The sequence below is a fragment of the Falco punctatus genome (genome assembly GCF_963210335.1).
Source record: "Falco punctatus genome assembly, chromosome: Z".
Lineage (NCBI taxonomy): Eukaryota > Metazoa > Chordata > Aves > Falconiformes > Falconidae > Falco > Falco punctatus.
Genome location: NC_137586.1, coordinates 39,621,031 through 39,648,859, shown reverse-complemented (window position 1 = coordinate 39,648,859; position 27,829 = coordinate 39,621,031). Strand labels below are relative to the sequence as shown.

The 27,829-nt window shown below is 39.5% G+C and overlaps 1 protein-coding gene across 1 annotated transcript in view; it reads left to right on the top strand.

Moving 5' to 3' along the window:
• The first annotated feature begins 478 nt into the window (after window positions 1-478).
• The window catches only part of GDA (guanine deaminase), a 35,647-nt gene continuing 8,296 nt past the window's right edge, over window positions 479-27,829 (top strand). Inside the window, 14 exon segments of the mRNA XM_080373359.1 lie at window positions 479-2,504; window positions 2,506-2,658; window positions 7,810-7,898; window positions 9,586-9,757; window positions 12,259-12,346; window positions 13,613-13,718; window positions 16,413-16,440; window positions 17,861-17,968; window positions 19,029-19,136; window positions 21,250-21,347; window positions 22,069-22,136; window positions 22,603-22,749; window positions 25,724-25,842; window positions 26,944-26,971. Coding sequence (XP_080229485.1) covers window positions 2,409-2,504; window positions 2,506-2,658; window positions 7,810-7,898; window positions 9,586-9,757; window positions 12,259-12,346; window positions 13,613-13,718; window positions 16,413-16,440; window positions 17,861-17,968; window positions 19,029-19,136; window positions 21,250-21,347; window positions 22,069-22,136; window positions 22,603-22,749; window positions 25,724-25,842; window positions 26,944-26,971 — 1,408 coding nt within the window. The 5' untranslated portion in view covers window positions 479-2,408.

Genomic DNA, 27,829 nt, shown 5'->3' with positions numbered 1-27,829 from the left:
ACAGCGGTATTTGTTACTGAACATTTCTTCCTGAAGTGCTAGAGAAAGAAACTGTCAGTGGTTTTGGTTTTCTTCTCATGCATAAATACTGGCTGGATTAAATCTTACTGAAATCAACTGGAGTAAGTATTAACCTTTACGTAAGGTAGCTGGAGGAAATCAGTGAGATCGTTAATGGAAAACCAGGGCTGAGGAAGTCTCAGGTTCTCAGGGGCAGCCCACGTCCCCACCAAATGCAGCTGAATGGTTTCACAGGAACAGCGAGTTCTGCTGGCTATTGCTCTGGACAGTGTATGTGCGTCTGGGTAGCAGCCAGCACAAAAGGTCGGGATTTGAAGCCAAAAGCCGCACGTAGCCTGGTTTAAGTGCAGCACAGATACCTAGGGCAGCACACTGGAGAGGACAGCGTACAGTGGGACCCACCTACCCTGGAAAATCTGGCTAACTGCTGCCACCAGGGCAGAGGCAAGTTTTTTCACACCTCTGTTCACAGGAGGAGCAAGTGATCTTATGTCCACAGGGCTTGGTCTCTGTTCACCGTATTTCTCAGCTCCACTCCGTCTACTTTTGTTATTCAGTGTCAAAACCAGCCTCTCTCTCACTCCGTATCCTTCATACAGCAAAAGGCAATTTTCCTCACCTGGGGTCACAGCTTGGAATACAGCTCGTTTCAGCTGCAGCCTTAATAAACACAGTAGTATTACCCTGAGAAACACCTTTGCAAGACGACTTTTACAAGTGCTAATTTAAAAGCCTTTTGGTGATTTTTTTTTTAAATTTATAACTGCTGCTGAAGGAAGCAGGAAGCTTGTAGGCAAACTGAATCGCATGAAGGATTGTCAATGCCAGTTTTCTTTCCAAACAAGATTAACCCGCAAGCCCAATTTGCATTTTGTTTTGTTTTCTAGTTTCTCATGTCAAAGAAATTAGAAATACAATAAAAAACTGCCATGTATCTGAAAAAAAATCCATTTTACCTCATTGGGAGTCTTCCTAAACTACAAGACCTCTCACAAGAAATTACAAATATTGGCACATAAGAGTCACTTTCACTTGTCCAATTTTCTGGACACTATGGCCTGACTAAGCTGACAGCGAAGTCCATGTAAGATCATGTAGTTGCTATCAGTAAGACCACTATTTTTTAGACTTCTTTCACAGCAACCTAGGAAACATTCTTAGGCAAAAAGGCAAGATAAAAGCTGGTGACTTGCCCATAGCAGACCAAAATTAAACTCATCCTGTGCTTTCTCACTGTTTCTTTCTCTCCTCCCACCATAGATATGGAAAGCTTGTAGGAGAGAGAATCTGCTACGCATTTATACAGTGTCAGCACAGCAAGAATTGCAAAGGTCTTTTAATAATAAACTATGTAATGACAAACTTCACAATCCAGCTTTGAGAATGAGTGCCAGTGCCCTTGGTGCCAAGTTCATTTGCTGCTTCACAACCTGATGAAGAAAGGTGTTTTCAAACAGGAATTCAGAGGATACTCATGGTGTTATCCTTGGTGTACATCATTCTGGCCCCACAGGAAGTCTTATCCCAATAATCTCAATAGCAAGCCTCTTAGCATGTGCTCCTGATTGACTTTGGTTGTTGGAACAGAATGTGGTTCTGGAAGTGAGGTTCTGTGGGTTAAAAAAATGCATTTTTCTCTGCCTTTCCTTTTCTGGAGGCTGTTATTTTCTGTAGACCATCTCCACTGAACGAGGCATTTGGCTGCCTACTCCTGGCAGTTCCGGTACCTCAGCTGGCATCTATTTTCTGCTCCTATGCCCTACTAACATGCAGTACCGGGGCCAACGAGTGAGGAGACAATCCGAGAGCTTAATCTCGGAGCATGGAGTCCAGCAGAACAGGTGAAACAAAGCAGTATGCGTGTTTAAAGTTAATGGTATTTTACAATTAAGTCTGTTTTTCTGAAAATTTCCAGTGAATTTCCTAGTGCTCCAGGCACACTGCAGCAGGTCACAAGCTGCTGGCACCTTGTGGCAGGGCAGGCTTACGAGGTCAACCTTTTTTACGTTAAACTTTTGAAAGCGGTGACCACCCCGGCGCTGGCTGCAGGCGTTGCCAGACGCTCCCGAAGCGCAGCCAGGCGCCTGGTCTGACCTCCCGCCGCTTCCCGGGAAGTAACCGGGACCCCGGGACACACCGGGCACTGCTCCAGGCGTCTGCGCTGTCACACGGCAGAGGACTCATCCCTGAGGGGGTGGTGGCTAGTGGCTTGGAGCGAGAGCACCCCGCGCACTTCGCGGCCACGTCCCTGCCGCCCGCCAGAGCGCCCACCCCCACACCCCGCCCCGCTTCCCTCCGGCGGCGCCGGGGCAAGGGGGCTGCCCGGCCTCCCGCCGTCCCCACACCGAAACCACTCCCCGCGAAGAAAGTCACCAGGGGGTGGGGAAATGGTGACAACTTCAGGAAGCCGCCGCCGGCACCGGGAGACGGCGAAGGGCGGCAGCTCGCTGGGTGGCAGCTCCCAGCCGCGTCCGCCGCGGCGAAGCGAGCCCCGCCGGCCCGCCCGCTGCCGCCATGGGCTCCCCGCAGCGCCTGCCGCTGGCCCACGTCTTCAGGGGGACCTTCGTGCACTCCAGCCGCTCGGCGCCCATGGAGATCCGCCACGGACACCTGCTGGGGGTGGACGATAGCGGGACGGTGAGCAGGGGCCGGGGGCAGGGGTGCTGTGCGGGGGCCGCGCCGGGGGGCCGGGGGCGGTGTCAGCAGATGCCCGAGGCACCGGCCCGAGCCCTCCCCGCCCCGCTCCGCCCCGCTCCGGTCCGGTGACCCTGTTCGGTGCCGGGGCCCGGGCGCGGTGAGTGAGGGGTAGGGCCGTCTCCGCCGGTCCGTAGGGAGGCCGCGGGAAATGCGCACACAACCTGCCGGGTGCCTGCGGGCCGGGGTGTCGTGCTGGCAGGAGGGGGTAGCCGGGGCGCGCTGGGCTCCCCCGGCACGGCCCTGCGGGTGGCCCAGACCTGTCCCCATCGCCGCCAGGGCAGCAGCGCGCCAGGGCCGGGCGCTCCTTCAGGTTCTCTCAGTTTTCTTTCAGTTTCACAGGCAGGTTTCCCGTTCGCAAACTATCACAGCACGCGCTGTAACTACAGCGCACTCCCTCTACTCATGCACAGCCTTCTGAGTGAGGCTTTTTTTTTTTTTTTTCTTGTCACAAGAGAAAACATGACATATGCCCATAAAGGGTTAAGAAAACGATGATGTTGGGCACAACGATTAGTGGTACAAGCCAAGTTTAGAGCAAGCGTTGCATTTACTGGTAAGGCAGGATTGATTCTGGCAGGGGAGCTGTACCGTTCCCTTAATGACAGTGCACGTTGTGTAGGTAGACTGGTGATGTCTTATTGTTAGACTAGTGAATTCTCCTTATACACTCAATAACACATGTACGTACCCTATATATAATTTAAAAAGGTCTTTTTCTTTCTTGCAGCTAAATAACAGGCTTCAGTGTGTCTGGGTTCAGTAGCATTTGAAATCTGTGCAAAGCACACTGAGCCCTTACTGAGTTTATTTTCTCTGTTCATCCAAGTCCATGAGTGTCTGTTTCAGGGCAGCCCTCTTACAGCTCTTGAGGAGTCTGGTGCAAGGCATAGCAAAGTCTATGAGAAGTGGTATTTTGGTGTATGGGAGAGGAATAAAGACTTCCATAACTGTATTGGTTGCTGTCAACTAAAGACAACAGAGCTGAATGACAAAATAGTTTGGTTTGTGTAACTCGGGTGCAGGAGGCAGAAACTCATACCCCATTCTGGTCTCTCTCTAATGACAATTTCTGTAAAAGTGTCCCTACTCAGTATCCTTAGGCTTTAAGTGATTTGTTTGAAAAACAGATATCTTAGTAAGCTGTACCTAGGAATCTGTGCTCTCAGTCACTCTCTTCCCTTCTCCTAGTGAACAAGGATTCACTGGATATTGTTTTCCTTGCATATAAATTGACACATTCTCATGCAGTTGCTTTAAAAAAAATATATTTTCCAGTAAAACTCTGTTGTCCAAAAATAAAATTCCCACTAGAATACAGTAACAAGGACTTTAATTTTCTTCACTTTTTAATACACATTCTTGGCATTTTACTATTCTAGGGTCTGATACAGTTAGTTATGGTACCCTTTATCCTATTACTCATAATTTTACCTCATGCAGAACTTCTGCTGGAATCACAGAAGAGTTAGCTTTTCAAGGACAAGCTGGCTAGAAAATTGCATACGTTTATTGTCCAAATTTACACCAAAACTGTTTCAGTATTACTCCCAAAGAAGTAAGTTAAACTAAGTAAGACTTGTTCTTTTGCCTCATGTTGCTGACTGCAACTGACTGTGGAAGACTCTTGTCTCTGACAGGGTGAATAGATCAGCTTTTGTGAACAGCCAGGTCCTGTTCTCCAGTATGAGTCCCTGTCCTCCAAGGGACAGGATCATACAGCCAGTGCCACAGAAACACTGCCCAGACTCCCACTGCACGTGGGGATACTTGGTTGGTAAAGGCCACAAATGAAATGTCGGCTCTCTGTGCTTTGCCTGTAAATGAAAAGGGAGCTTTAGCAAGGAAGACACTGCTGTCAGGTATGGAGACCCAAGTTATCGTTAAGTTAGCAAAATCAGGACTGAGTTTGAGTGGTTTGCAGAGCAGAGTGGTGCTGCTCTTGAAGAATGGCAAACAAAGAGTAGTATTCCTCAGGGTAAAGAAAATAGAGACAAGTGCAAAATGTGAGTTGTCATTGAAATCTTGGTGAAATTAACTTAGCTGAGTACAATATTAAGTAAATTGAACAAGTATTAAGCTAAAAGCTCCAGTTGGAGGCATGAAAAGAGCAAGAGCTGTGGAATAGGGGTACTTAACAGTTGTTAAGTACTGCCAAACATTGAGTCTTTTATTTAAGCCAGCTAGGATAGCAAATGATATGTACTAGCTGTTCAAGGAGGAAGGTACCAAGGTACCAACATCCATCTGGAGTTTGTTGCTTAGCCTTTCTCCACAGGTTGGGCTGTTTGTTCAGGAGCTGGGTCTAGTGAGTGCTCCTGTCTCTCATCTATCCTCACATTCTAGTTTTGGGAACTAGGCAAGCAGTAGACATCATGTCTCTAGTTGCAGAGGTCAGCTAATTATTGTGGGAACAAAGAGGGAAGAGAAGTGTGTGGGACGGAAAAGAAGGATGGATCCCTTGCTCATGTTCATGTATGAATGTCATAGCCAGAAAGAAGTAACACAGGCGCTGTTGGATCAAAAAACAGCGTTCCTTCAGCCAGTATCATTCATTTCCATTCTTTTGGTAGCAAAGTTATTTGCACTGTGGCACTTGGAAGGAGTTAGCATCTACCATGTCAGGGTTAATGCATAGTTTAGCAGACCATCTATGTGTTGATGGAGGAGCTTTGGGCATCCTTTAGAATAAAAAAAGTCAAGTTAAGCACCAGGGTAGGGGGGGTCTCAGATCCTTGTCTCTGGATCCTTTAGCCCCATCACATGGGTGACACATCAGAACTGATCGATGTGTTTGAGCACTGGTGTTAGCAGCTGTTGATGTGATACACCTTTCCCAAAGTGCTGCTTAGTCTCTGTGACTTCCTTCTTTGCAACCTGAAGGTCTTAGTGTTGCCTGTGCACTACTTTTGACTCTGCTGTGAAGTTGTTTCTTGCTTTTACAGTTTTAAGGTCCAGAACTAATTTAAAGGATCAGTGCAACAGGTTGGTTACCTTGAATGTACAACCAAATACTCAAGCAAATGTCCAAGCCTCAGACCTCAAAGACCCTAAAACATTCAGTTTTAGAAAGATGGCTAGAGAAAATACATCCTAAAGCAATGGAGAACATCTTTTGGGTAACCAAAGAGTTCTGTTGGGAAGCATGTTTGAAAAGAAGATATGTCTTGCTGATTCATCGATAGCTGCATTCGACATTAACGAACCAAATGTCAGGTTTAGGGTTGATTTCATGTGTCTGGCTCCTTTGAAACCTATTTTCTTCATTTTTCCATGATTTAAGTGTTTTATTTATCTGCACCCTATGAGTATATAATAGTAATTTCTTTTCCATGGCAACCTCTGTTTCCAGAATTTGTCATCTGGTGTTGCATATTTCTCTCTCTTTTTCCTTTTTCCCCCACCCCCCCACACAGCAACTCTAACATTACTCATTCTGCATCCATTTTGACTTCAGCATCTAAGTGACATTTTCTTTACTGCTGATCAGAAAATTCAGTGGGTCTGTATTCTAAGCCCTCTGCAGATACATACCTAGTTAAGCTGGCTATATTCCTCTTCAGAAGGAGAAAGATGCAGCTTCATGTGAAGTATTAATGGACTACAATATTCTTGCGATTTTCACTAGCGTGGTATTTATTTATATTGTATGATTTTAACAGGTTTATTTCTGACTAAAATTTTTAAACATCTGCTCTTCAGACAGTGTAAATCTTATAAGCCATATGTGCATTTAAAAGGCTAGGCAGCCAAAACCCTCTTGTCTACAGTTGAGCAGCCTTTGCTTATTTTTCTTTACAGAACAAATAGAAACTGCAAAAGGTAATGTCATATATATATTAAAAAAAAATGGGCGTGTAACTAACTGCCAAACAGCGCTCTTTTGGTCCTCTTGATCTTCCTCCTAAGTTTCTTCCTGTTGCCTTTTTACAACTATTTTATCTTGCCTTTTTTAATATTTTTTTAATTGCTGCCTTAGAAACTGCTGGCCTGAGGGTGATACAGGTCCTCAGTGTGGGCATCTTCACAGGAGCAGAAAGATACCAATAGCGCTAAGATTACTCCCTTGAACTTAGAGGAATGAGGTCTTAAACCAAGGAAGGTGGAAGACTGTGAGTTAGTTTCTGACAGAAACAGTGGTTAGGCTAGAATTCCTGAAAGCTCAGGGTAGACAGTCATTGGCTGGGAGATGCATCCTTTACTCTGTCAAGTGTTGCAGAAACCTGGTTTCTGCTTGGAGCTTGTAGTGGGCATTGTAGTTCCTAGACTCTCCGCTCTTCATTTTTTGGAGAGTTTTCATGCATATTATTGCCAGACCAGAGAATTAAAAAGCTGAGAATTCAGCTGCCAAGAGTCGTGTTGTAGACTAAAACACCATGGAATTTAAAAATAAACAGTAAGTGTGCTAAAATTGTGACTTAGCAACAGAAACTCAGTAGCAGTAGAGTTGATGTTCTCGAAGAGTCAAATGGGGCTGAGATAGGCTCCAAATTGCAGTTTTTTTGAAATAAACAAAGATCTTGAGCATGCTTTTAGTCTGTTCTGGAAACTGAAATCATTATCCTCATTTTTTTCCTCAATTCCTTTTCTGTACGTAGGCACTTAAAAAATAAAAAAAAAAACCCTCAACATTAATGATGTGAGCAGAAAATTAGGAGATACTTAGCTCAGTGCCAATTAGTCCTAGGCAAAGCAATTAATTTGACCCTTCTGGTTTTGAGTACTATAATTGCATTCCCATAAGGCTGTCGCATACCTCCACGATGAGCAGCCATACTGCTAGCATTGCGGTATGTTACAGGAATGCCAGTGGACGCTGAAGTCTGAGCAGTCTTGCCTGCGTATTACTTGAGAATTAATTAATTGTTTTCTTACAAGTTACAAAGTGGGCGCGGTTATTCACTGGATTGTAAGTAGGTATTTCAAAATCATGCTTGATAGTCAGGAAGAACAAGTATTTCAATGCAAACCTATCACCTTTGTAGTAAGAGTGTAAAATCTGTTTTAAGCTATGACTTGTTTTGCCTTCATGTAAAGCTGATGTGGGATACAGGCGTAAAGAATCTAACTATGTTTTGGTTTTTTTTCTTTTAGATTGTGTTTTTCGAACAAACTGATCAACAAGAGCAACTGGCTGAGAAGTGGGGGTTCAAAACATCTGACATAAGAGAACTGAGTAACTAGTATGTGTTTTGTTTAGATTAATTTCAGCAAGTGCCGTTTATTCTCTGAGTGAAGTAATGGAAGTCTTTCTGAATACGTTGTGGTGGGGAGGATGTTAAACCAAATCTCATGGGCAAAACTCTTTTTCAGCTCTGTGAGGGATCTTAACCCAAGAGCTGACCGTGTCCTGGGACTTGGAGGGTGGACAATCTGTACGGTGTTTGCATTCCTTAGTTTGGAACGGCAGCCATGGCTGAATTGTGCTGGCTGAATTACAGTGCACAGAACAAAATGCTGTATTTATCTTTCTTACATGACCTCTTCTGTGCTTACAGAAGTAAATTACATACATCCTTCAGATTAAATTTTATGTCCATTTTGTTAGCAGTGGGCTCTGCCTAAGTAGCTTGAAACTCTAGACTTTGTAAATGTAGGTAACACTAACACTACAGATACAAAACTCAATTGCTTGGGCTTTGACACAGTCCTTAGTAAAAACTAATAAAATTAGAAGATTTAAACCTTCTAAACACAGAACCTTGGATTTCTAAATGTATTGGCAGCTAGAGCATTTCTTTTTTCTTCAGCCAGTGAAATCCCCTACCTTTCTGGTGAAGTGAAATAGTTTTGGATGGCCCCTTCTTGCTTTGCATGCAGTAGCAGAACTATAAACAACCTGTGGCTTGGAATCTATTGCTGCTGCATCATTTTAGTGTTCAGTTGTTAAAAAATCTGTGTTCTTTGTTGGAAGGCTAATCGTACAGTGTATATGAGTCATCAGATGTTTTCTTCACTTGAAATAGCCTGAGGAAAATGGAAGGTTCTGGGAGCATGGATCAGATTGACAAAGATCTTTCAGCATTTTTAGTGTGCAGGAAAACAGGAAGGGGAACTACAAAGAGATGAAATCACCGTTCATTCCTTAGTCTGGGAGAAGGAGAGTGAGAGAAATTTTATACTGTATGGAGTTCCAGCACAAACCAAAATAATTATAGCAACTTCTTGGTGATGTTAATATATTCACCCTGTTACAGCATGAACACTACATGACAACAGACAATATTACAGTTCCATTGTAAATATGCCTTTCTTCTCAAGATATTGAGCAGAGGTTTTTTTCACTGGTGTCTGTGTCTTCATTTGTAGACACAGTGGCTGTTCTTCCATTAAACTTTGAAATTAATTGATTGAATATATGTATGTATAGACATGTGTATAATGCAGAGAAAAACTGGTACAGTTTTGTAAATGTAATGGCCTGTCAGCTAGAGACATTCCAAATATATCCTTACTAGAAAGGAAGACTGTGCCAAAATCTCTTTTTGGGGTGGGTTCTGCAGTGGGGTAATTTTAGTTATTGTGAAGTCTGTTTGGCTTTATTCAGTGTTGGTATTTAGTCTGCGTAAGTATTAAAGATAACTGGATTCATCATGCTCTTATATTGTTTTTCTCTCAGCTATAAGTAAGTCTGTATAAAAGTTATTATTATGTAAGTCTGTGTAAAAGTTATTCAACTGCTTCATACCATAAAAGGGGTCTGGGTAGCACAGTAGGAATTGATATGCTGATGCTCAAAGAGGAAAGGTAATCTGTACTTGCCATTTACTCTGGTGGAATTTGCTCAAACATACTGTTTAAAGCAAAACTACTTACTGTGGAAAATTTTGTGCTGTTTTGGGCTGTTGTAATTCTCATTTCTTTCCCTAGTGAATTCTTCATGCCAGGAATGGTTGATACACACATTCATGCCCCTCAGTATTCATTTACTGGTACAAGAGTAGATCTGCCTCTTTTGCAGTGGTTGACTACCTACACATTCCCAACAGAAGCCAAATACAAAGACAGTGATTTTGCAGAAGAAGTGTACACCAGAGTTGTTGTAAGTACTGCAAATGTCATTTACCTTCTTGACGACACTCATATTTGTGAAATATATGTATGTTTTCAGAAGGTCAGCAGAATTAGTAAAGCATGTTTTAATGTCATGAAGACCAGATAGTATAGCTGCAGTTCTAATTGCCAGACAAGATTGTCACCTGCTAGTTCCAGTCTTGTTCTGTTTTTGCTGGTAAGACAGTTCATTTGATCATATGGATAACAATGAACTTGTTTATAATTTTTTCTGATATCTGAGTACTATGACCAACATTTAAGAGTACTCTCAGAGCTAGTGTAGCCAGCAGGTGCTGACAACGTCAATGCAGAAATATCTAAGCATGGTAAAAAAAAATTATGTCAGAGTATATTTCCTTTTCTGTACAAAAAGCCTCTTGTGGAATTGTCTTCTGCAAAGATTACATGAAAGAGATGATGCTTCTCACAGGCAACAAATCTGGGGTGTTCTGGAGTAATTAAGAAAGACGTTTCTACAGCTGAGATCCTTGGAGCAGGAATATATTTCACTGCAGGGGCTTTAGCTCAAGTCTGTCAACGGTGTTGTGACACAGAGATACTGTGTTTGATCTAGACTGATTCTAAGCAATATAAAGGCTTTAAGGTCAAATTCCACTTGATGAACAATGAGCAGCTCAGTCACATTGCAGAGTACTGATTCTGTCCTATAGCTGAAATGTATCCTTTAATATGTAGACTGAAATATCTTCAACAGATTAAATGATTTGGTCAGCATAAGTTGCCTTGCATTTGTCTAATACTGTGACAACATGTGTCAAAATTATAGCGTAGTGAATCTGAAATAAAGACTTATACTGTCCTTGCCACAGAATTTTTTTAGAAAATTATTTTCTGCCACCTGCCATAATAAAAACAGGAGCAGCTTGCTCATAAACTCTAGTGACAAGCACACATGCCCTCAGCTACTTAAGACATTGAAGTGACCTCATGTTCCAGCTGTGTGCCTCAACATACTGTTACTGTCTCCAGTTCAGACTGGGTGACATTAGCACAGCTAAAGTACTTGCTGTGCAGGGTGTTTAGTAACATCACTTGGGAAAGAACTGCCAGTGAGGGATGGGAGTTAGCTGTAGGAGCTTCAGCATAATGGTTAGGCTCTCCCTATGTCTATCAAATGGGACAAGGCCAGGAAAATGTTTTCACCCCCAAATGTTTCAGAATATCAGTTGCTCTGCAATGTCTGATGGGGCTGATAATAACCTTCAACTGTTAGACACAGGACTAAACCTGCAGGAAGCAGATGCTATTTCATATGTGTCTTTGTACTTTTGGAGTTGTAATGAAAAAATAGTGATTTTTTTTAAACCAAAATTCCGTTTCAAATAAACACTTTCTATACCAGGTAAAAGAAACAGATGAGGTGAAATTTGCCAGATTTTAGCTGGAACCTCCTCTGGTCCCTCAAATTTTACGAAAGCCAGTTCTTGATGCTGATGATTTAGAAACCACGTTTTTAGCTTTCATTTAACAATGATGTTAGGAATCCAGAAGTGGAGAATTCTGAGATTTAAAAGCTAAGAAAGGCAAAGGTAATTTGTCTCAGTAATGAAATTTTAGGAACCCTTAAAGACATTTTTTTCAATTGTTGGCTTTAATTTAAATATTGTAAGGAAAAGACAGAGCTTGGCTTTGTGTTTGTCAAATAATTGGCTCTAGCCATTCTCAAAAGTTGTGTTGGATGCTCCACCTTCTTTCTCATAAAAAAAAATTCTCAGATTACATTGTAGCCAGAATTCAAAAATGCAATTTAAACCTGTATGTTGAATGGGTTGTCAAGTAGTATGCATTAGTCCCAAGATCAAGTGAAGCTGTAAGTTTAATCGTGACTTAATGTGACTGTAAATGGCTCTTCATTTATACATGTCCTCCAAACATAATATGAACACGTATCAACTACCCTCTCCTTTTAAATGGTGTAATTAAATAAATAATTAACTACACTGAAGAGTTGTTCTCAGTTTACTTTTACCTTGCAGTTTATTACTTTGTATTCAGGGATAACAAAAGGGTTTTATACTATTTATTCCAAGCCACATCAGGTAACCAAACAAAACCAGCTACTTTTTCCCAAAAGCCTTGCTTTGCTAATGTTAGGTAAACAGTGCTTCACTGTGGAAACCAGTGCCTTTCAAAGCTAGGAAATAACATAAATGACTCGTTGGTTGTATTTCTAAATATGAGTCAGAATTTATTTCCAGTTTGAGTGAAGGAAATACAGACTGGTTTCTATGGGTTTAAGTGTTGTTAAAATCCTTATGGATTTGGAAGAGAAAGTTTTGTATTTATCAACACTCAGACTTAAAAAAGCAATTGTGAAATTAAAAATCTATATTTTACTTTCCTACTTCACTGCACAATTTCACAATAACTAAATGTTCTCAGAGTTTGAAATGAGACTGCCTGTTCTGCAATTTGGCAGCTTAACTATTTTTTTTCCAGACAGTTGAAACTGATTTCTTTTTATAGAGACGAACTCTAAAGAATGGCACAACTACAGCTTGCTACTTTGCAACAATTCACACAGATACTTCTCTTCTTCTTGCTGAAATTATAGGTAAGACTAACAGTGAGTTTTGAAGGATGTTGTGCAGACTGTGTTAGCTGAAGGAAACAATGCTTAGGAGTTTTAGACTAGCTAGGGGTCTGTCTTTCTACTAATTTGTTTTTTGTTCATTCTATCTGTCATACTGCGTCCCCAGAATCCACCCAGGTTACCCTTGTTCACCTAACCGCCTCTCTCCTACTGCTGTTTTGTCTAGTCTCTTCATTTCCCACATCAGCTGCTGGCTGAGCTTGAATTAGGTCTGCTGGAGCTGCTCTTCAGCTGCAGTTCTCTGCTCTTTCTAGCTTTTGGTATTTGAGGATTAAAGGACTGAATGTCAAGATGTGCAGTCAGTGCATTAATTTCCTGATATTCTGAAATTGCAGTTGAGAATCAATATCAAAACTCTCCACGTGCCCTCCAAAACCAGAACAGTGGGAGTTGCATCAGGTTCTTATCCGTCCCTTTTGTTCACTGTTGCAAATGCCTGCTGTCTGAAAGTGCTGTGGTTCTTGCAGGATTTCTCAAGGCTGAGCTAGCTCCCAAAGCAGACCAATTTAATGAGAATCTGTTTCCATCAAAATCTCCCTAGCCTTTCTAATTTTCTAGGAAAACCTAAAACTTCGAAGCCATTGTATTCAACAACTCAGACAGTAAAAATGAACAAAAGAGATCTAATTTAGAAACACATTTAAAATCTTAGAACTGAATATTACATGCATTCCTTTTAAGTCTTACACTTAGCATGAACAAATCCCAAGAAAGAGGCTAGAAGTAGCTCTGGTAATTTTCTCCATCCAGCTGCATGTGGGAGGCATATAAGGAACCTCATTCCTTTCTCTTAATGAGAGATATTTTGCCGAGATCTTTGTGCCTTTTCTCAGCTCAGCTCAGCTCATCTACCACAGCTACTATACTTTGATGCTTGTGTTTTGCATCCACGACTTCACACTGGTCTTTTTCATATACTAACCTTATGAATTCTGGTTGTGGTTAAACTACAGTAATCTTGTCTTCAATTATAACATTTATAAAGTTGGGCACTCATGTGGAAGAGGAGAACTGTTTAAATGTTTGGGAGTTTTTTCTCTTTTCTTTTTCAACCTTCAGAGTCACATGGATGCTCCCAACTTAAAGATAAGAAAAGAGCATAAATTCTCTTTATGTTAAGTGAAGCTGACTTGAGTGGAATTTTCTATTTTGATTTCAGTACAGGCCTTGGTAGGAGTTTTTGAGAACCAGTGATTTTAAGTTCTATATTCTTATGCATCTCAACAGATAAATTCGGTCAACGAGCCTTTGTTGGAAAAGTCTGCATGGATATGAATGACAGTGTGCCACAATACAGAGAGATTACTGTTGACTCTGTCCTAGAGACAGAAAGGTAAGGTGATTAAATTGATGGCACAACCTTTAGAAATAAGACTTTTTCATACATCTGAAAAGCTGACTAAGAACTTACAGGTGTAAGTTCATTTGGAACAGGTTTTTTCTTCCAGAAGTATTGTTTCCTACAGTCTGGCCATTCCTGTGTACCCAGTCGCTGCACAGTCCAAGTGGCTTCTCTCCAGCTCTTCCAAAGAATGGGAGAAGCTACAGCTCTAGGGTTCAGAGAGAATATGTATTTGTTATTGTCTGTTTTCTGCCTCCTCTTTTTCCTTCACAGCTCAGTGTGTGTAGGTGATGTGACCTGGCATGAGATGGCAGGGTGGCAATCAATTCCTTCACCCCCGTTAACTTCTGAGCTGTTTTCTTCCCCCCTTTAGGATAATGCTTTACTGAAGTTGTAGGATTCAGCTTTCATATTTTAAACATGCTGTGGTTCTCCTCTCCTTCAGCATAGTACCGGTGAAATCGCTGTAACTTGCAGCTAAGAGAATGAAGGAGAATTAAATCGAGGGAATGTACGTGGTGGAGGAGACCCAAGACACCCTGCTGTCTTAGGTTTCCCTTGTCTTTTGCCTCCATGCTCAGAAAATGCTTAGGCAGACATACAGATTTTCACATGGGACTATTTATTTACTTATATAAATGTTTCAAATACCATGCTGAAAAAGAAAATATTTAACAGTAATATGATCATCTTGATGCAGTTGTGTGAAGTTGCAACCTTATTTTTGCAAATCATGCTATAAGAATGCCAGTAAAGGTTAGAAGTGGTCATCGATTTCTAATGGTGTTTATATTTAAAGACATTTTAAAAATATGTAGTATTAATCATTTGCACTCTCCTAACATTTGTTTTCCTTCATGTAAATCCCCAGTTTTTGTAATACAGCATGAGTCCTGCTGAATGGGTCTGAAATGGCAGAACTTCCAGTTTTGATTTTTTTTAAAGCTTCAGAATGATCTAAATAGCTTTATTTTATATCCAACTCCCCTTTTATTTGATTGTGTTAATAACAAATGTTTCTCAGCTTTGGATGAGGGTGTGCCACAAGTACTCCGGAGCTGTGTAGACAAGAAAGCTGTGTGCTTGTCAGCATGGATCAGAAGTACTTACTTACCTCATCAGGCCCAAATTGCAGCAATGCAATTGCAGAGGGATGAAAAAGCTGTTCCTTTTAAGAGGGCAACATTCGGATATTTTTTTTTAAGAACCTAAGAAATGTGATCTGCCACACTGTCAGGAAATGGATTACACTGTTTTCAGTTCTTTACAGTTAACCTCTGGAAATACTGATATTGTATGCATGGAAATAATATACAATTCCAGGTACTTCATAAATTAAATCTAAATTCAAGTCAAGCCATCTGGGAAGAGGAGGACCCATGTTCACATCTATTCTGCTGCAGAGGACAGTGGTTTGAACCTGAGCTTCTTTCTTTCCTCGTAGAGGAGTACATAAGCCAACAAAGTGTAGGGTATTTTGAGAAAGGTGTTTCAGTTTTTAAACAATGCTTACACTGTTCAAAGAATTTGAAAAAGAGTTAAAACAGTTATCTAGAGGGTTTGGATTATCACCTAGGAGTTATACTTGTGCTGCAGTTTCTGCCTCAGTGAATATTGTGTCGTTATACCTGGTGGATCAATAAGAGGAGGGACAGACAAACGATACCTAATTCAAACTATGTATTGGCTCTCAAAGTGAGGCAATGGTGGGCTCAAACTGCAGTGGTCATTGTGGAAGTTGAGCTTAGGTCTCTCGCGTGAGCTGGTGATCTAGCACTGGCTTCAGCGTTGTGAGTCTAGCCTACACCATCATTTTCTTCTCCATCTGAAGACATTTGACAAATCTGATTCAAATTTGCTGTGACCAAAATGGCAGCTTCTTCTGAATATAAACTGTGACATAAAAATTCACAGAGATCTAGCCAGAACCTATCTCAAACTGACTTTTGAAAATTATTTGCATATGCTGTGCTTACGAGTTTTCAAAGAATTTCTTCCCTGCAAAATCAGAGGAAGTTTTATTTGCTCATCTGCCTTATCCATACTGACTGCTTGGAGTTTTTTGTAGAGGTCCCTGAGGTAGCTGCTTTTATTTAACAAAGTAAGTGAATCTATATGTATTTTCCGTAAGGTAGCTTAATTTATGCTCACATTAATATAAGCATTTCCAGAAAATGGAAGATTCTTTAAGTGAATGAGGATGTATACAACTACTGTAAGTGAAGTATGAAATATTATAGTGTTTTTTAAAAAAAAATATTTAAAATAAGAGAATATATTTAAACCTGTGATTTAAATTCATGGACAGACAAATTTGAGTGTGGGGTTTTTTTTTCCTCTAATATTGGCAGCTGTAGCTTATAATTATGTTTTCAGTGAATTTAATGTAGCATGTATTTGGTCTTCAGTGAAAATTCAGAGTAATTACCACGTCTAATGTTAATTATTGCAAATAAAAAAAAATTGTATATTCACAGTCAAATTCACAGCTAGCATGGTTTGATGTAACTATCTTGACTTCATTGTGTTCTTACTATTTCATCTGAGAATCTGGCCCAGCTTTCATTAAAAAATGGATCTATGTCTGAAATCTTAATAGGGTATCTAAGTAAATATTTTCTGTATTTTTTGTATTTTATAGCACAGATGACAGATTTATAACAGATTTTTTCTACCCTTTTTCAGGTTTGTTAAAGAACTATTGGAGAAGAAAGTAAGTAGAATTCTCCTTTGTATGCACTCCTGTATTCAGAAGATGCTGTGTGAATGTATGAAATAGTTAATCCTACTTGGACAAACGTTGCTGACTTAGTGTCCAAATCAATAAATATACATCTTTCTGTGTAGTAGACAGGTGTTATCAATCTGAAAAATGTTTTGTTAGCCATGTTGCTGGGAGATAGACTTGAAGCAGTGTAAATTCAGTTTCATGTGGTCAGAGCACATCAGAGTAATATTCTGTGTTTGCTCTATTGACTTTAAAATATCCAGCTTCCTCGAATGGACAATTTTCTGTTAAAGGAAGATAGAATTCACTGTCTCTCTCTCACTCTCTGGTGTATAAATAGACTGGTAAAAGAAGTTCTTACCAGCATAAATCAGTGTTTTTACAGTAGGGTTACTAATCCATTACCAAATTAGTATTTTGGGTCAGCACATGTCTTCCACTGTGTTTTTAAAGAAGTTCAGGTTTACACTCCTGAGGTAAAGGTAGAGGTGTAGACTCCAGTAGTACAAGCAGGGATACTTTTCTTACCAGCCTTTTGTTTTCAATGGCTTAATTTGTTGACATTTGTGTCTTAAAATATTGAAGCACAGATGCTTAGAGTTTAATGCCTAAATCATATGTATTAGTAGAGTAAGTCAGCTGATCTGCAGAATTCCTGAGCTTCTTGCATGTGGGAGGTGGTATAAGAAACTGCAAACTGTGCTATTATATACTGTCTTGTAGTGGTGCCACGTGCACAGCTGTGGCCTATGACTGAAGAAAGGCTTGTAATGCCATTGTCTCTTTTTTATGAAAATATTAATTCAGAAGTTCAAGCTGTAAACGTTTGTGGCTCTAGTCTTGGTGTCTTCTGCACTGTTTCCTACTGTGTAGCATATCTGGTGCTGAATCTTCCTATCTAGGGAATAGAAGGACAGTTTGTTGCTGTCATGAGTGAAGAAGACTGAACAAGAAAAGGCTTTGGTTTTGCAGAACTCTGCAGTTTTGCATCATTACATCTTTGATGTTTACAGAAGCAAAACTTGGAAAAACATCTGGTCATTCATCTCAGTTGTTTCTCGTAATGCATACTGGACTGTCAGCAAATATGAAGAAGCATCTACTGCTTCTCCTGAAATCTGGTGAAATCTTGATGACTCAGTGAAAGAGTTCTAATGAAAATAACTTCCTTACTAAAGTTCATTAGAAACGTTTTCAAGAAAAAAAAAACTTTGGTTCTCTGTTTCTGAGGTGAAATTACTAATACAAATAAGGAAATGACTATACAGCTTAATTTTAGTTGGCAAGGATGCAGTAAACAGTAAGTGGTGGAGACAAAATGTAATTGCTGTGTAAATGCTTGTCTTAATTGTGGTTACTGAGTTACATATGTAGAATCCCAAGTGTGTCTTTTTAATATTTCCAGTATCCAAGGGTGCAGCCTGTAATAACGCCCCGCTTTGGCCCTTCCTGCACAGAGGATTTGCTGTATGCACTTGGCAATTTAGCACAGACCTGTGATCTCCATGTGCAGGTAAGCTCTGAGAGCTCTGTATACGATTTACATAGTTTGGACAGATAGCATGCCAACCAGGGTTTTTTCATAATGTCAGCAAAACATTTAAATCACATTCTTTCCTTGGAGTCTGACTTTTAAATTCCTCTGAAATGATTGATGGTACTCTGCAAGAACGCAGTGATGTGCACAGGAAGTGAGAGGGGTCATGACTGGAAGGATGCACAGTTCAGCAAGCCCCAGCGCATGGTTGGTAGGAGACCAGCTGTCGGTATCGTAGGCTAGAGCAATCCTTGGGTTGCTAAAGGTTGCTCTCCCTAATCCAAGGGTGTTAACATCTGTCTCTTTGCCTTCTGCTGTTTCTGTACAGAGCAATTTCAGTAGATAAAAGAATTACTTTCCTTTGTATCTTATCTAAAACTGTTAACATAGCTGTAGGATTTCCAGTGTGATGAGGTTTCTGTGTTTAAAAAAATACATATTTTAAAGCTTTCAGGTCTATTGAAACTTCAAGATGTTTCTTTTTTTGGTTACACCGTTCTAAGCATATACTGTTTTAAAGCTATCCAACATTAGGATTTTTCATCATTATGAAGTGGGCATTTTGAAAATATATGCTCCAATGGGAGTACAGGAGGATCAGATTTTTATCTGAGACCAGGAATTAATCAGCCCATCTGAAGATACATGGAGCAGCTACCTATATGTTGCCCTGATCCCAGGGTCCACTCTGTGGTAGGCTGGTTCTCTCTTTTACCTCACAGTCATATGTATTATTTGATTTATTAATTTAATGTTTGCCAAATATCAGGTGGGCCATTATGTCACCAGACTACTGAGGCAGACTACCCAGGCATACCATCTCATATCACTTTTAAAAGAACAAGTGGAGTTACTCTTTTGGGTCCCAGGGACCTCTCTGATGAAAACAGAAAACCAAGGACTAGATCTAACTATAGGCTTTACAAATACTAGTTTCTATTATCATATGTTTAGCACCAGTAGTTTGCTTAGAAGGTTGTTACTTCAAGTTTAATGCTGTTTAAGCCACTCATTGCTATATATTTTCTTACTGCAGAGTCACATAAGTGAGAATGAAGAAGAACTGAAACTTGTGGAGAGCATGTTCCCTGCCTACCAGAATTATACTGAATTGTATGATAAAAACAAGCTGCTTACCAGCAAGGTAACTGCATAAAAACTTGCACAGCATAGCGTACACCTATCCATGTAGAGAATATGGTGGTTAACTGTAGTTACCTGAAAGTTTGTATTGTTTTGTCAAGGTCAGTGACATCTGGGGGAGGGTGAATTGGTTTTATATTCCCTATTGCACAGGTGCTGGTCAAGGTTTTGGAACTTTAGACAAGCCCACACTTTTCCTAAGCATTTTAGGGGGGATGAACAATAAAGATCTTTTATGCTTCCTGATCCATTTTCCAAGAGCTCCAAAGAAAATTGGGGCAGTGGGATCAGAAGAAGACTAGGTAAAGCTAGTATTGTAGGAGCTAGTAATTCTTCAGGAGTACCCAGTTATCCTTAAATTACAATGTTCTTGCACACTGGTTTTGCCTGAGAATTTGTTCTGTGGTATTATGGTATGACCAACTTCATGTTTTGGCAGTTTCCTGCAGAAAAGCAGCTGGTCCTCTTGTCTTCTGTGTGTGAACCTTGCATACAGAAAGGCACACTTTACTGTTCTAACTATCCAAAAGCACTCTCATCTCGTCAGCTGATTTTACCAAGTATTGAGAGGCACAGTGTCCTGAAGAGTTGAAATTCATTAAAGCTTTAGGCTGGCGAGATAAATGCCAGCAGATCTGATAGCAGTCCACACTAAGTACAGGTTTGGTTTTGCCAGGGGACACCATATTAGATAGTGGAGAGCCCATGCAAGAGTGAATATGAACAGCCAAACTACAGTCAGAGTGCTTAAACATCAGTCAAATTAATTAAAAATTTTAGGAGGGAATTTTCAGAGGCACAGAGGGCAGCTGCCAACTCCCTGGGAATTAGCTATTGAGTTTCCATTTCTGTCTTTGAAACTATACCCCAGTAAATTACTTATATACAGTCCTCTTTTCCTGAGAAATCAGTATGGTTTACTTAAGTATGCACACAGTATTAACTTCTGCTCTCTTACACAATCCTATGCATGCTGTTTTTTTGCATCAGTGTGCTGAAGAGAGTATTAGTGCTGCAAAAATGTAAGTCTTAATTCTGTCAAACTTTTATAGGCTCAGCGCTGGTAATGGTCACTGAAAATGGGGGCTACTGGTTGGCTGGGGAAGCATTCTATTGAACACCAGCATGACAAAACCACAGGCATTCACCCCTCCGCAACCACCAAAACTAAGACACAATTTTTTTAATGTTTTAAAAGTATGTTTTTCAGAGCTGTGGCTGAAATATTTCCTTCTTTTTAAAAAGTAAAGATATGGTTCAGCAGCTACCATATGGATATCCTTAACATAAGATGTGGCTATTCTCATTGCATTTTCAGTTATGCTTGAGTTTGATGAGTAGAGGTGGCAAGGGTACAGTGCTATTAGGAGATGCTCAGTGGAACCTGTCCCTATGCCCTTCTCATTTTTATCAGCAGATTGCAAGGCCTAACAGAGTTCTTGCTCTTTTTGAGCGGGCAATGGACGTATGAGGCAATTCCAATTAGACTTGTCTGGGAGTAATTGTTTTATGTCCAATTAAATGATACTATCCTATACTTACTTCTATGTTTTGTGCATACTGCTTGTGAACTTACTTCTAAAATCAATTATGTAGGCCAAGAAAAAAAAGTCATTAATCACTTGCATAACAAATTAAATTATTTTAATGGAAGAATATTCCAGAGGTACATATTTACCTGGTGAAAACCTTTAGAGACACAATGGGAAACATGCTAAGAGTACATACATCTTTCATCGTATCTGATGTACTCCTAGCCCTAGTACTTAATCTCTGTGTTAGCTACAAAATACAAATCATAAGGTTGCCTCAGTGTTAGGGCATTTTTGCATTTGTTCCTTGAAGCTGTTAAGTCACAGCAATCACTGCAAAAGTCAACACCCTGTCTTCTTTCATTAATAAATGAAAAAAAGCTGAGGGAGTGATACATCAGGCATGCTAAAGTTAATGAAATTTTCTCTCCTGTCAATTTCAAGAGCTTTATCCAACAAGTGCATTTATGTCCCTTGATAGTAACAGGTGTCCTTTTCGCTATTAAAAGCAGTGCATCAAAAATCACAGGCACTGAAGTAAATGCAATATTGAGTAAACTGGTGATTCTGATTTTTCCTTAGACAGTGATGGCTCATGCCTGTTATCTTTCTGAAGAAGAGCTGGAAATATTTAGTCTTCGTGGAGCTGCAATTTCACATTGCCCCAATTCTAATTTTTCGTAAGTTAATAAAAAAGAGTTGTGTACAGCTAAATAAAGCTCTTGTTCACTTAGTGGCCCGAGTCCAGCCTACTGTTAAAAGGACATTGCACAAAAGTGACATTGGATTGAGCTTGACCATTCATGCTCCATTTCTCAGTATGGTGATATATATATATATGTGTGTGTGTGTATGTATGTATATATATATTTATTTTTTAAACTTTATTTCTTTTGACTGTTCTATCAGTGGCAGATTCAGGCCATCTCCCTTCCCCTCAAAGTATGCATATGTATTGGGAAAATGGGAATGGGCTGTATAGCCATGTTTCTATTAAGCAGAAATAAGATACTGTATGGTATCCAGCCAGGATACTGTACTAAATGTTGATAGTCATTTTGCCTTTACCATAATCAATATCTTGTTTGTGGTGATGTACAGGAGCTCATGAAATGACTTCCCATCTGGAAAATACTTTGCACCATATTTGAATTTTTTCATAGGTGTATTGAGAGCGCTTTTTCAGTACATAACTATAAAAGCGTGGGTTTTAATTAAGAAAAACTGCCTTTATTTTTAGTGATTAAACCCCATCTTTCAGATGTATGAATGCAAATGCTCCATCCCAGTTTTGTAACCCAAATCTGTTGCACATGTTCTCATGAAATGGCTCTGTAGCCTTACTCTTCCTGAACTTTCTCTGCGTGTATCACACAGAACACATTTCTTCTTCCAATCCAGATTGCGCAGTGGTGTCTTAAATGTGCAGAAGGTCCTGAAACACAATGTGAAGCTTGGCCTTGGCACAGGTTAGTAGTTTGCTCTGACAACGTTTTTTTTTTCTTGGAAACCATTGGGAGATACAGAACCATGCCTGTTTGTTCATATTTCAAATTTAGTATGTCTGGAAGTTATGGACCTGCTTTACCTGCCTGCCCCCACCCCCCACCCCACCCTTCTAGAGTGCTGAAATCTAGAGCTGGTCCACAAGCATTTTAAAATAAAACCAAAAATGAATGAAGAAAGTTTTTTTCCTGTTGTGACAGTAAACAGGGCTTGAACAATTGTTACGTGTTTCTGTGTTGTGTTCTATTTACCTGATCTTGTATGTGAGAGCGTTTATATTAGATATTATATATTCAGAGACAGTGCTTGCCAGCAAAACTTTTTGTGTTTATCACATCTACCGCTTTATAACATTTAATTACAGCTCATAGAAATGGAACCCAGAGAATTATTCCCAAAGCTTGTTTCTAAGAATCTGATCCCTTCTAGATGTTGCTGGTGGATATTCAGCTTCTATGCTTGATGCCATCAGGAAGACAATGATGGCATCTAACAGCCTGCAGATCAATAAAGTGAATGAAACAGGATTAACACTTGAAGAAGCTTTTCAACTTGCCACTCTGGGAGGAAGCCAAGGTAAGAAGAAATTTCTACAGGATGTGCGCAGAGAGCTACAGCTCTTTTTGATATTACATCTCCTGTCTTTAAAAGATGGCTGAATTCACAGATTTTCTGGTGCTGTAGTAAAGTCAGTAGTAATATCTGCTGGGCAGAGATACCGATACCCTTCAGTCTGTAACACCCGTACTAGGCTCATAACAGAAGAGTATTTGTGTTGATGTTGACAGTTTAATAAGAAACTTAATGATTTTACAGGGTTGTACATTTTCTTTGCAAAGATCCTCAGACTTCTTAATCATTAGTGCTTGTATGTTTATCACAGCAATTGGAAATCTGTTTTCTCAGCAACCTACACTTGGAGGAAAAGCTGTGCAAAATCATGCATCCAGTTTGTCATCAGTTTATTTTTGTTTCTGCTTTTTGAGCTCTCATTGTCCTGATTTCAGCTGTGATAGAGTTAATTTTCCTCTCATCAGCTAGTACACCGCCGTGTTTTAGATTTAGTATGAGAATAATATTGATAACATACTGATGTTTTTAGTTGATGCTGGGTAATGTTTATACTAAGTCAAGGACTTTTTAGTGTCTCATGCCCTGCCAACCAGAGGGCTGGAGGGGCACAAGAAATTAGGAGGGGACACAGCCAGGACAGGTGAACCAAACTAGCCAAAGGGATATTCCATACCACACAACATCATACTTAGGATGTAAAATGGGGGGAGTTGGCTGTGAGCTGCTGATTGCTGCTGGGGGGCTGGCTGGACATCAGTCAATGGATGGTGAGCGATTGTATTGTGCATCACTTGATGGGGTTTTTCTTCTTAATTTTTTTTCCTTTTCCCTTCGCTCTCCTTTTTATTACAATTGTTGTTATTATTATTTTTATTAATTTTATTCCACATACTAAATTGTTCTTATCTCAACTGTTGAGTTTTACCTTCTTCCCAATTACTCCTTCTCCCCATCCTGCTGGGTGTTGTGGTGGGGCAGTGAGAAAGCAGCTTGATGGTACTTAGTTGCCAGCTAAAGTTAAACCATGACAGTGAGGCAATTTGTTGCTGTCTTTCCAGCAAATCAAAACATCGTGCAAATCACTTCTCAGTCAGAGAGAAGCATAAAGTTTAAGCGTGATATGCACATCTGCGGAAAATAGTCATATAGTCTATGGGTTATTCTGATCCACTGGCATGTTTTGTCATGATCGCTGTGCCCATACTGATTTATACAATTAGAAAAGCTTTAGTGCAACTTCTGTGATTTAGCAGAGAGCAAATCCACACATAAGTAAAGACTTACTACTTTTTCAGTTAGCAGAAACGATCTCACTACCTGTTAAAGAATGGGTCCCAAGTCTTTTCAGTGTAACTTTCTGTAGTTGTCAGAAAACACCGTTGACAACTATCAATGGAATTTTGACAGATGTAATGAAAATGTCATCAAACAGGTCTTCTCGGGAGTGTATTTGAATTTCTGGAGGGTGTAACGGGGAAACAGAGAACACAGAAAACGGGCAGGGGACAAAAAAGGAGAGATCTTTTATATACTGTTCTCATATATATATAGATATATATATATACACTGTTCTCATAAAAGGTGAGAACAACTTGGGTGAGATATGGAAAGGAAAACTTATAAAAATCCCAAACTCATACGTGGTTTCACAGCTACTCTTGCACTTGTTTCATCTGGATTCTTAGGTTTACTTAGTAATGTATTTATATTATATCTTGGTTTGGAGCTGGTTTATCCTTAATGAATCACTTTCAAGTGTAGAATATAAATTACACATGCAACCTGCCAATAGCCTGGACAAACAGTTTGTGGAAATTTAAATGATTCTTTGTTGTGATAATTTTCTTTGCTAAGACTCCTAAGCACTTGTCACCCTCTTGTGTTTAACGTAAAAATTGCATCCTGCTCACAAAGCCGAAGCAATATGAGATCATTTTGAGACTAGTTGGTAATCAAAATATTTCACCATTTGGAGGAGTTTAAACATCTTTAAGGTTTTGTGAAGTTCCTGCCACACACAAACTTCACTGAAGGCTGAAGTTCCCTTGTTGGACAGGAGCAATCTGAAAACAAGTGATGAAATTATTTGCAGATATTATCCCCTTTGGTAACTTAATTTAACCCCAGAGCATTGGAAAAGTTGATTTAATACACATATTTTGTACAACTTAAAACTCTCCAAAACAATTTCCAAAGAGACACAAAGCCTCTCTTTAGGTATTCTAAACACTTGTAAGCACCCAGTCACTGAAGAGGAACCTGTAGATTTTCAGTGCTTGTGGACCTGAGAACCAGAAGCTTTGAATATAGACCACAAGACAAGCCTTATAAGTGGGTATGAGACCTTCAGATCTGGCTATGATTTTTTCCCCATACCATATTGTTCTCTGTTCCTGCTAATTACTCTTAGTTGTCCTCCCTGCACACATCTTTTATTATCATATTATTATATGTTACTATAGTAATAGGTCTATACAACCTGTCACAACAGTAAACAAGTAAACTTGTTTAAACGAGTAAATCTAATACTGCCTTAGCAAAGTGAATATTACTATATACTTTACTATTTCTGTGACTTCATGTTGTTGCCCCATTTTGAGCTTTAATGATTTCACAATCATTACATTGTAAATTATTGTTATTCCACTTTAGACAGTTAATGGCTTATACATCAGATCAATGGAGAACGTTCAAAGAACAAAAATCAAAAGAGAGGTTCAAATTGTTTTTCAGATTTCTTTTACCCTTAGCAGATGCCCTTCAGACATTCACCAAAATATATGTTTTTACTGAAGAGTTGCTTAAGAACTAAATGCTGACATACACACTGTTGAATTTGCTTTCATGTTTTTCCTTATAATCATCTAAATTCTTGTAGGTTTTCTTATGAACACCTCAAGTAAGTTGCCAGGTGCTTCCACGTGGTGGAAAGAGACTTGTGTTGAATATCTGTTTGTGAGCTTATTTTGTTCCTCAGCTCTAGGGCTAGACAACGTGATTGGAAACTTTGAGGTTGGCAAAGAATTTGATGCACTGCTGATCAACACGAAGGCTTCAGACACCCCTTTTGACTTGTTCTCTGCTGATAAATTCGAGGTAATCAGAACAGGATTAGCGGTCAAAAAAAATTAAGGGGAATTATGTGGGGAAGGTCTGTGATACAGCCAGAAGTGTCTTGAAAGTTATTTCAGTAACAGGGATCAGTTGTACTACACCACTGCTGTGTTTTGGCCCAAGAGGTTCAGTGGTTTTTTTTAGAATCATGCTGTCCTCAGTGACAGTCCTATATCCCCATGAACAAAACCACATGTAACCTTTTTATAGTGCATGTTTTATTAGCCCAAGCTGACAATTAGTTTGCTATTCGCAGTGACAAGTGGCAGCCAAGAAAAAGCAATTTAGTTTTAGTTAACACTTTGAGTTCAAACTTGAAAATGGCCACCTGTTCCCAGGTAAAGACTAGGTTGCCCTGACTGCACTGCTATTTTAAATTTATAAAAGAAATCAAGATGGCTAATTTGAGTTGAAGGCACAGTTTTTGTGCAAACGTACAAGCAGTATTGGCATTATGCGATGGGCACACTTTCTCATACAAAACCATTTTATGATTAAAAAAGGTAATGAACAACAGTTACTTGAATTTACTGATGCAAGCCAGACTGTCTATTGCTGTCTCTATTCTGAATGTCACCATTTACTTAGAAATGCAGACATAAATGGTGAGCTAATTGCTCCTTAATCTGTTTTAGCCACAATAACTGGATTAGATTAAATCCTTTAAATTTTAGACCTTCTCCCTAGTTCAAATAATTTGGGGAAAAAAATATTTATGTCTAAGCCTTTTTAGCTAAGTTAGTGGTTCTTAGGACTTTAAAAATGCTTACAATTTTTTTCTTAGTTTTCAATAAGTAAATGAATTTGAGAACTGTAAAAAAGAAGGGGAAGTATTGTGTTTTAGGCAGGTATTTGTTTCTGCATCAAACTTGTGCAGTGTTTTCTTCCTGAGACATACACCCTCCTTAAGCTGAAAGTTATCTATAAGAAAACATGCAAATTAAGTTTTGATTTTCCTGTTAGTAGGAATATTTGTATTTGGGAAAACTTTTATTATTATCAGTTCTTTCAAGCTTCAAATAATTATGATCTGGTATAGCAGATACTCCTTTCTGAATGTGGTTTTCTCCTATTTTTTTATAGGACGCTCTCCAGAAGTTCCTGTATCTAGGTATGTTCAGAGTATGAGCCCACATAAAGTTCTTTTGTACATCAAAAATTGCCTAAATTAATGTGGAAGTTAATAATAAATTTATTTCTACATAATTAATTATACACTTGTTTACAGTAATTAAATATATTTGTTTACAATGTATATAAACATTAATGTCACTATCTGTCAACATTAATGTTACTTTTAATTAATTAATTAATTGTCAATTTGCTTACATTTCTTAATATTTGTTTATAAATACTGAGTAAGAATTAAGTGGTTTAACTTTTGTTCTTTGGGACATAGTTAAATAGCCAGTTTAACATGATCAGAGGCACCAGGTTTGTCAGATTTATTACCACAGCTATCTTTAGCTACAGTATGTTCTAAATCATATTTCACAATAAAGTAACACTGACATGCTAATCACCCGTTCACAACCAGTTCAGCTCAGAAGGACTTCTGCAGACCAGTTGCCATTGTGAATTTTTTTACTCCCAAACAAAAACAATGGCCTTTAAAACAAACACAACCCAACTCAAACAATCCCACCGCCATAAGAGAATAGACAGGGCGCCTTCTGGACCAGAAGCTGTGCTGCCCATGATGCTGTTATGTAGAGGTAATTGGTGTTAGCTCGGGCCACATTTGTGTCATTGTCTATAGGCTTTTGCCTTCTTGAGAAGCTAGCTGAGTCAAACCAGCTTTCCTTCTCCCTGCTACCTGAGTTAGTTCGGATGCTGTGCAATAATGTGTTTTCTGCACAGATATACAATGTTTTCAGGGTTTGAATCTACTAAATGTGTAGAAAACCCATGACACCATTGCAGAAGCTGAGTGCTATGTTTATTTCTTAAAAAAAGCATAACTATTTTG